Source organism: Capsicum annuum, chromosome 4 (genome assembly GCF_002878395.1).
Source record: "Capsicum annuum cultivar UCD-10X-F1 chromosome 4, UCD10Xv1.1, whole genome shotgun sequence".
NCBI lineage: Eukaryota > Viridiplantae > Streptophyta > Magnoliopsida > Solanales > Solanaceae > Capsicum > Capsicum annuum.
The window spans coordinates 219,811,800-219,822,894 of NC_061114.1; the positions used below are offsets into that span (position 1 = coordinate 219,811,800).

Below are 11,095 nucleotides of genomic sequence, written 5' to 3' on the forward strand. Positions count from 1 at the left end.
GCTATTTATAGGATTTCATTTTCTTTTATTTAAATCGTAAGTGAGCGCAAACAATCTATTTTCTGTTCCGTTCGTCAAGTGTTAGTTTTCTAGTTCTTTCTGTTAATCTAATAGTTGTTATTGTGTTCAGTCCGAGAACAATTTATCCACATATTGATGTTGTTGACATGTTTTCCTTCTCTTTGTTGACTCCTCGCAATGAAATTTTTCGATGAACAAATTGAACTATCCATGTGACTGAAACCCTCACCCCTCAGGCATAACGGCACACAATTATCAAGAGCATGATCTACCACCGAGCTAATAAGCCATCATGCTAGCCTTCTACTGGGAAGCGTTATGCCAAAAGCGAGAGATACATTGCTCTTAAGGTATATGACGACCTAGTTTGATAATCTCATCTAAATCTTGATGGATAGAGTTGCGTATAACATATATCAATCTAGGGACATGCAAGCTGATTCGTAAACCTCCATTATCTGAATTCGAAAAGAAAAGAGTAGTTCCTGTTAGGTTTTGCCCAAAGGTAAGTATGCAAACAAGCAAACAATGTTCTTTCACCTTTAGAAAAAGTGCCCAATTCAGAGCTCTGTCCAGCTTTCAAAATGTATGTGTCCACAACACATACTTGCTATGCTAAAAAGAAAAGGCTTAAAATGGGGTTCACCTCCAAGACCACAGGCAGTAAGTAGTATGCTTTTATCAGCAAAATTTGCTCACTTTTATTAAGTCCATAGATCTCAGTCAAAGTTCCTATTTTGCAATGCCAACAAAGACTACTAACTTGTCTTTCTCTACCTCCTCTCCTTTTAAGGTAAGCTGTTTGTCCCTTTTCAAATCCCCCACCCCACCCCCATCACCCATTCTTTCTTTTTTATATCTGCTTTCCTTTTCTTGGGCTAAGAAAAGAGTACGTGGGGTGTGGGGTATCTTCATACCCTCTCCTTCCAAGGCAAAAATGAAAAGAAAGCCATATTAGTACCCTAGGAATACACTTCTCTGAGGACATGGGAGTATAAAATACCTCATCTGCACGTGTTTCCAAATCTTGAAATTCATAATTTTGACCATTTGGACAAGTCTTGTTAACTACAAGAATGGCAATTCTCCTGGTCACATCGCATTTGTCGATTAATTTCACCGATTATTTTGTGCTTTGTTGCACAAGTATCAAATAACTTTGATCTTCAAGACTTGAATTGACTATTAGGATATGTCCTTGGATGCAGTTTCTTCATTCTTTGTTATAGTGTGCCCTGATAAGCTTCCACGCACCCTGACTACAACTACTAAGACGGTAGTGTATATGCAGCACGTACCCCTACCTCAGGAAGGTAGACACACATATTGACGAAATACTTGATATCTCCCACAAGCGAAATACACATGGAAATTCGAACCTGACCAGTGCTTATTTGAGTAGTAGTTTTCTTGTAGACATTTCACCTACCCCTCTTCTTACCAATTGTGTCTGCATGCTTAAGGCAGGGACCAAGAGCTGAAGGGGAAAGCTTTGAAACTTGGGGTTTATTACATCATTGGAATCTGTTCTGTTTTCACCTGTTCCTCCACATCTTTTTTTGGAGTTTTTCACTTAGTTTCATATGCATTATGAGATCCATGACAGTGACTCTATGCTAGTGCTATTTTTCTTGTTTAGTGCCATTATTACCAGGACTTTAATGGAACATGAAAGTTCCAGTTCAGTTCAAGTCCTCTTTCTAATTTTTTTTCCTTCTCTTTCCTTTCTTACCACACAAACAAGCTAGAAAGAAAGAGAAAGGTATCCTGACAGAATTTCCAATCAGCAAAACAACAGGAGTACTCTTTATTGAAAACTCAAGTACCACCATCCTCAAAGAACAATCTTTAACGTTCAAGAACTGCTCATTACATATCAAGATTCTGAATAGAAGAACAGAACACCAAGTAAACTTTAAAGTTCACCAAGGGAAAGGGGCGAATCATCACTCAAAACAGTGCGCTGTCGAAAAGAAGCAGAGTAGATCAAACATAATAACTAAAAGCTAAAACAACAATTAAGAAGGGAAAATTGAATCAATTTCGAATGCTGTTTTCATATTGGAAATGTTGTTCTTTTTACAAATGACAATCTCCGCAAGGAAAAAAAGAACTCCCAAGTGATACATTCCGATCGAGCAAAGTGAAAGTCACTAAGGACTTGCTAAAAATAATTGGGGAAAATTTGGGAATTGGGATAGACTCGGAGAATTCCTAAACAAATGTGTACAATTACAATTTCAAACACAGCTGCCTTTGCCCGGACATTCTTCCACATTTTGCCACCCCCATCATTTTACATAGCAAATATGATCTATAGCATTCAATTATAGCAACGGGGCAATCAAATCGCCAGTCTAACTGACTACAAAGATTTGAAGAATCAATTTGAAACCACGGTGTGCCTTACGTTATTAGAAAACCTCAGCGGAAAGATCAAATGGAAGGCACCTAACGAGAGTCTGATATAAGCACTTTATCTATAATCCACATTATGAATCCTTTTTCATGGAGAGCTAAAGCTCTTTAATATGTACAAGTCGGCACCTTCTTTCCCAATTATACAGATTCCGCGAGCTGTTGAGCACCTTGCCCTTGCGGGTATATAGAACTGTATGAACAACACCATGGTACCTCATTGCATTGTCTTGGTAAGCTTACACTTGGAAATGAAGATGGTCTCTGAGTAATTTAGACTGCATAGTTTCAAGAGCTCAGCGGACCGTTGTTTCAGTACGGGATTGCATCCACTTTGAATAACAAGCAACAACTTGGCTGCTAGACCTGCCTCAACAGCCACAGATGAGCATTTCTCCGGGGCAAGTTTGCACACTGCCCATAGAATCGACAACGCAAATTGAGTACAGCTCTCTGATACCTTCATGAGCAATTTCACCATATTCGGGATAGTGCTACGACAATCCATCAATGCCAATGCTCCCTCTGGAAGGGTAGACAGGGCTTCAAGGATAACCAAAGCTAACTCTAAGCATTCAGCATTCAAGTTAGGCAATACTTCCACCAATTGGGGGACTGCCCCAATACCAACAATCGAATTCCTCAGTGATTCGTGCGATGATATCAAACTAAGCAATCTCAGACCAGACAACACCCCATTAGGGTGTCTCTTATCTTTGATTAATCTCAATAATCCTACCAAAAGACTCAAACTTGACAACACTTCCCACTCTGAATCCTTCCCTTCCATCAACATTTCGAGCAATTTCGTACAATTTATCTTGGTATCAATAGATCCCTCATTCAAAGTATCCACCATCAAGGAAATCTTATTGGGTTGCATCAAATTAGCCTTCCCATCTGAATTCAGATCCAAGTGTACCAAAATACCAATTGCCTCAGAAGCAACAACATGTTTGGTAAAAGGACCTAACAGTGAAGTAATTAAACTAACACCACTATTATCTATCACTGTTTTCTTGGCTGAATCATGAGCACTGACAACTTGTCTAAGTTCCTTTAAACCTTGAACTCTAGCCTCACCTTTAACCTTCTTCAAGGTTTCCAAAATCTCCAAAACCCTTCCTTGCACATCCTCAGACCTCTTTTTCATAGCCAAATACTTCTGAGAAAACCAACTATAAATCAACTTATGAAGAGTACTATTAGGTGTGATTGAATCATCCCACAACTCTTGCATTGTTGTGGGACAAGTAAAATGACCCAAAGAGAACCATTTAAGAATATTAGACCTCTCATATGTTTGTCCAGTACAAAGGGTCACTGGATCTTGCATTGGTTCCAAAGAAATTGGACAAATGAACACGGATGGAACTTCAATTGAATCAAGTTCCTCCATCATTTTCTTCAAACTCAACTTCTTCTCTCCACCACCTACACCATGCACCCCCACCACCCCACCCCCACCACCCAAAATCCCATCTTTAACAGCAGTTTCCAGATCCAACACCTGCCCACCACCACCCACATCAAACTCCTCTCCCCTCCCCCTAGATGGCACATACATAGGCATTTTCACTACCCCCCGTCACTCAGCCAAAACTAGCAAAACAAACAAATATTTTTCAACAACAACATCAATTTAGAGGCAAAAAATGAAGCGTGTGGATGAAAAAAGAGAAAAAGAAAAGAACAGTCTTTGCACTCTTTTGTCTACTCTTTTCTTTTTTGCACATTTGACAATTACAACCAAGATTTGACAGGAGGGGACATCTTTTTCTTTTATCTACTAAACTCTTTTTCTCTGGTCAAAAGAACCATAGTGCTCATTTTCACCATCATTATCATCATCAAAAAAAACTATCACTTGACAAAATCTTTTTCCCAAATATCCCTTCTTCAATACCAAAGTTACTCACTTTTCTCACTTACCCTTCAACCACCAAAAGATTGAAATCATTCCAATCAACAAAAATATACCCAAAAAAACAATTAAAATCAAAGAAAACAAAAAAAACACAAAGAAAAGATATCAAAGATTTAAACTTTGAAAGAAAAATATAAGATTTAGATCAAGAAAAGAGAAAAAAATTATATAGAAAGAAGTTAAAGTAAAAACCTTAGCCAAAAGTGAGAGAGAAAAATAAAAGGGCAAAAAAGGGAAGAACAGCTACCTCTTTTGAGTGTGAGCCCCCTACCCCTCTACCCACAACCCCAATGGACATGGGCCAACTTATACCTGGAAAACGGCATTTGATCAAAAGGGACAAATAAATTTTCAATTAAGTGTAGTTTTTTTAAGTTTTAAAAATTAGGTGAAAGTGATAAAAAAAAAAAAAAAATTTAAAATATTTTTGTTTCAATAACTTTACTTTGATAGTTGTTTAATAATTTTATAAAATTGTTCAATAATTATTAAAATTATTTGATAACTATACAAAGTTATTGAAACAACTAATATAATTATCGAATAATTATTCCAGTTATTCAAGTAATTTTATTTTTTTAACTTAGAAATATTATGGGATCCACTTATTCTAATTTTTTAAATTTTAATTAAAAACTTGAGAAGGTTTATGGACTCAATTTTCTCCTGAAAAATCTATAAAATTAATTTTTTTATAATTTTATTTAAGCATATATTTTAGCTTATTTTCCCTATATTTAGTATGTACCCATTAGCTTTGAAGTAATTGTAAAGGTGTCATATAATCGAAAATTGTCTTTTGTAAAAATATAATAATAATAATAATAATACATTCAGTATTTTTTTATTAAGTGAGTGTGAGGAAAATAGAATATACGTCGCTAGTATTACTACCGCAAAGAGAAATAAATAAGTTATTTTCGATAGGAAGTAACATAAGTGGCGGAGTCACTAAGGGAATGTGTAAGTGAACGTATGAGCTAACCGAGAGAATTCAACATCTATTATATATACATACAAAATAATTTTAATTATATATATCTGACATAATTTTTCACTTAATCCAAGGATAGCTCCACCTTAGATAACAGTCTCTTGCAAAAATATAATATAAAATTGTATAATTAACTCTTTTGATTCAGCCCTTTCATGAATCTAATGTATAGCGAAAATTTTAATGTTCCAAACCGCCTTGGCCTCGATAATGTACTTGCACTTTATTTTATTTTATTTTATTTTCAAAGTTTATACACTTTTATCAAGCATATTTGACGTCATGCTATTACTAGCATCTTTAATACGGTACTTAAACTTTCAACAATTCAATGTGCATTTGTTGTCTTACATTCAATATTTTCTTCTACAATAGCAGAAATATAGAAAATGTTATAGGCATAAATTTATTTGGAAAAAGGAAAAACTTGATTTACCGGTGATAGACAGTAATTTTGACCAGAAAAGCTCGTGGACCACACGTGTATTGTGGTCCAAAGTCCAATGCCACCGAGATATCCGGTTTTTCTTTTTTTTTTTTACTGAATATTCCCATTAATAATTATTTCTCCGTTTTAATTTATTTATCTATTTTTACTTGATATTAGATTTAATAAAAAAAACTTTATAATTTTATACTCTTTAATTAAAAATATATAAATATACTAAAAATAAATTAATCTTATAGTTTTAAACATATCAAGGCAACCGAAAAAACATGCTATTAAGATATTTCATATTATTTTTACTTTAGGCAGACACTTGGTTATGAAAATTAATATTTATTCAAGTTCGAGTTTGAGTTGTGTTTGGCATAAAATTAAATTGAAGTTTCTTACAACTTTATATAAGAGAAATTTAATTAAAAAAAATAAAAATATTCACTTATTTTTATTTTTTTTAAATGCAAATTTTATATTATATTTAAAATCTCTTATGATTAAATATCCTATAATTTTTTTATTTTTTATTTTTTAAAAGAAAAAGTTTCATGACAAAAAAGGTGGAATTGGCTTTTTGGAGTGTAGGAAGGGAGTTTAGGTTAGAGGGTCAGGGATGAATATTAATTGGGCGATTATAATAAAGGACCCAAAGATGGGGTCAGATGGTCAAACTGTAACGTGCGGCGTAGTCTTGGGGATATAAATTACTATGACTCTTTCCTAATTATCATACACTTTTTCAAAAGCTAATACTATACAATCATTTAAACATTTTCGTAACTGATAGTACTTTTTTCTCTTTACATTTTACGTGGCATTATTTAATTTATCATGATATTTAAAAAATAAGCTTAAAATTTATAATTTAAAATTATTATTAAATATTTTTTAGATTGTATATCATTTCATTAAGAATAAGTGAAAATTTACAATTTCAATTATTCTAATTATATTAAGTAAGGTGACAATTTTTTGAGACGAAATAAAAGAAAAAGATAGTATTTTTATAATGATATTTTTATCATAACAACTAAGTGTTTTTTCAAAAAAAATAATCTTTCATATCAACCTATATTATATGATCTTTATAGCAGTCATGTCGAGGGTTTTTTGAGAGAAACTCTCTACGTTCACATAGTAGTGATAAAATTTGTATACATTGTATTCTCGTCAAACTCTATTTAAGAAATTTCATTGGGTACAATATTATTATTATTGTTGTTGTTGTTGTTATTGTATGTTAGTCATAAATTATCTAGATCAACAATATCATTATAAAAATATTAATTGTGCTACTAGAGTAACTATATGTTTATATGATTTGTTAAGAGATAATTATTTGAGAATATAATTTATGTGTTTCTTTTGAGTCGAGGGTTTATCGGAAACCTCTCTATTTTATTTGAGGTAGTGATATGAACTACGTATATTTTATCTTCTTCAGACCCTACTTTATGAAAAATATACTGAATATATTATTGTTATTGATTATTAGTTACAACAAATAAAAGTTAATTTATCAATATAAAAAATTCATATTGAAATTATAAATATAACTTAAATTGTCTCATTTTAGTCATAAAGTGAAAAAAGAAAAGAACAAAGGAAATGTACCTACACACCTCCAATATTGACTTAAAAATGAAACCGTTGAGATGTAGATATTCTTATAATGATTTTACCAATATAAAATAACGTTAATTCAAAGAAGATGAGAGAATTTACACTTTACCATACTTTAATTAAAGTTAAAAAGTATCAAACATGTCATTCATGTGAATATAAATAATGTTTTATTTTTATTTTTGGAGGTAACAGATATTACAATAGGAACTATAAACATATAGTCTAGTAATGTGCTAAATCGAATAATGAAATATAAATTAGAACGAAGAAGTTTAAACTTTTCTTTTTTAACTATTTGTTGCAAAGGCTTGGACTGAAAATCTTGACATTTTTATATACTATTCTCTCCATCCATTTTTATTTATCAATTATACTAAAAATAGATGTTTAATTTTTTAATTAATTTTTTAAAAAATTATCAATTAGAGTTATTTTTTAAAATATTAAAATTATTTTTATTTAAATAATATTATAATAAAATTATCATTCGATTTATTGTTCAATACGTATTATATTCCCATCATATATTACCTAAATCCTTGCATTAAAATAAAAGTCTATAGTTATTGAAAAATGAATTTACAACAAAGAAATAAAGTACAAATATTAGGAAGGGTTGGAATTGGGACCTTTGCCTTTTAAAAAAGGTAGCAGCTAAGAAAATTGACTGGTCAATAACTAGGACAGTGTGTGCTGTATGTGTGTGTGTTAGTGTGTATATGTTTTTGTGTACTCTATTCCTTTTTTATTTTTTTTTATATTATCCCCTAATTCTTATTTTTTCGCAAAAAAATAAAAATAAAAACTTTTAAATTTTTATTTATTTATTTAAATATATTTTTGACAGTCTTGGAGTTTGACTAGATCGCTTTTAAGTAGTGAGTGCGTCCCCTCAAGCAAATTGCTTTGCTGCACCCATTCATGGGGACACTGACACGTGTCAGTTGGGAAAATGTGCTTCTTTGTTTTTTTCATTTTTTTGGCTTAAATAAACCACCTGTTTTTTTTCTCTTAATTAATTACTTTAATTAACTTTTTGGTTTTATTCTAATTTCTCCCCTTAACTTTATGGTTGAACACTATGATGACTCTAAATTTTCTTTTAGAAAAAAGGGCAGTTTGGTACACTAAATTTTCGGAAGGATCATGAGTATCTATTATACGCAGTCTTATCTTATATTCTTATTAGAGACTGTTTTTATGGCTTAAGTTCATGACCTCCTAGTCACATGACAGTTATTTTGCTTGTACCTCTAAATTTTTTCGATTATCAAAGAACTGAAATTATTAAATAATTTTGAAATACTAGTTGTAGACTTCTATAATTCGTAGACAATGAGAGCAAAATACTCACTATTTGATATTTGAGTCGAGGATATAGTAAAAATATTTTTTGTATTTTCATAAGGTAAGGATAATACTGCATAGTCGTACACACATTACTTTTTCAGATTTTACTTATGAAGTTATACAAGATATCTTGTTATTATGATTAATGATGATGACAAAAAAAAATTATGCAATTTTGAAAAGTTAAAAAATGCATCCTCAAAGCTATCAACATTGAAGTGATGAACTATATAACTTTTGATTATTCTATCAACCAAAAAGCACCAATTGGGACAAAACATGACATGAATGGATTTTACTTTTATCATGAATCTTTTGGTTAGGTTCATATTATGTAAGAGAACTAATCAATTTTATATCGAAATATATGTGATGAAACACCACCTTTTCTTTCTAATTTGATTTCTTTAAGAAATAATGACATGCTCCTTGTCAAAATTCATCTAAATAGTAACAATCCATCAATTATAGACACTATTCAACTTGTATGGAGTTCACAGGAATTTAAAATTAACCTCATATTTAAATAAGAGTGAAAAATTAACGATTATATATAAAATTAAGTTAAGGATTCAACTGTTGATATGCTTTTGGGGTTGAAATTTAATGAATAAGATTGTGTGGGTCAAAACCTTTAGGGCATCCAAAGGTCGGTTAGAGCCAATATGATGGTTAAAAAGTATTAATAAAGATGCTGAATTTCTGAGGAGAATGAGTGTAACAATCCGTCACGTATAATTGATTGTTGATGATGAAACTCGATAGCTATTAAAAGTCGTGCTAAAACAAACAATCTTTGATTGTTGGACATGAAATAGAGACACTGAGTCCCTAAAGGGTGAGTACAACTTTGTGCATATTTTACGATCCCTTTTTCCTTTTCCTCTCCTTGAATGTGGGAAGTTTTTTGAATCAAATATCCATATTGAAATTTAATGGAATAAAATCGCGAGGCTCAAAACCTTTAGATTATCCAAAGGTTGGATTAGAGCCTATATGATGGTGAAAAAACATCAATAAAGATACTAAATTTGCGAGGAGAATGAGTGTAATAATTTACGAACAATTGATTATTGATGATGAAACTCGATAACTATTAAAAGTCGTACTAAAATGAACAACCTTTGCAGTTGGAGTTGTATCATATAATAAAGGCGCTGAGTCCGTATAAAATGAGTATAACTATTTGCATATTTTACGACCCCTTTTTCCTTTTCCTTTTCCTCTCCTTGGATGTCGGAAACTTTCTGAATCAAATACCCAAATTGAAATTTAATGAAATAAGATTGTGAGGCTCAAAACCTTTGGGTCATCCAAAGGTCGGTTATAGTCAATATAATGGTGAAAAAACACCAATAAAGATGCTGGATTTCTGAGGAGAATAAGTGTAACAACCCACAAACGATTAATTGTTGATGATGAAACTCGATAGCTATTAAAAGTCGTGCTAAAACAAACAACTTTTGCGGTTGGATTTGGATCATAAGACAAAGACATTGAGTCCTTAAGAGATGAGTATAACTATTTACATACTTTACGACCCTTTTTTCCTTTTCCTCTCCTTGGATGCCGGAAACTTTTTGAATCAAATACCCAAATTGAAATTTAATGAAATAAGTCTATGAGGCTCAAAACCTTTAGGTCATCCAAAGGTCGGTAAGAGCCAATATGATGGTGAAAAAGCATCAATAAAGATGTTGAATTTATAAGAAGAATGAGTGTAACAGCCCACAAACGATTGATTGTTGATGATGAAACTTGAAGTCGTGCAAAAACTAACAATCTTTGATTGTCTTACTCAGGTCATGAAATAAAGACGCTGAGTCCTAAGGGATGAGTATAACTATTTGCATATTTTACGACCCCTTTTTGCTTTTCCTCTCCTTGGATGCGGGAACTTTTTGAGTATGCATCTTTAGTTTGCTTTTTCTTCCTTCTCTTTTATTAGTTGTATCAATTTTCTATTGTTTAAAACTTCTTCTTTTTGGGCATTTAGAACACAAAAAATGAAAGCTATGAAATTCTATTCCCCTACTCTATGTAATATAATTTTCGTTGTATTATCTTGATTCATTAGTAGCATTTGAATTCAATACTTTAATTAGTATAGGGTAGGGAGTGCTATTTAATGTACCAATTCGGTTCTTAATTTTGGAACACATTAAGACTAGTTTGATTAAAAAATATATATATAATTTGATAGTTAAAATCAACTAATTTAAAGAAGAAGAAATACATCTTTAACTGAAAATTTTGCAAGCAACGTGGTACACTAGTAGAAACAGAGGATTTTTTCATTGTCAATCAATGAAAAGTT

At 31.7% G+C, this 11,095-nt stretch overlaps 1 protein-coding gene across 1 annotated transcript; it reads right to left on the minus strand.

Annotated features, from left to right (window-relative positions):
* Positions 1-2,053: 2,053 nt before the first annotated feature.
* Positions 2,054-4,640, minus strand: LOC107871041 (U-box domain-containing protein 30). The gene has a single exon (XM_016717835.2). It carries the CDS (start codon positions 4,010-4,012, stop codon positions 2,657-2,659), a length of 1,356 nt encoding a protein of 451 aa, XP_016573321.1. The 5' UTR covers positions 4,013-4,640; the 3' UTR covers positions 2,054-2,656.
* Between the last annotated feature and the right edge of the window lie 6,455 nt (positions 4,641-11,095).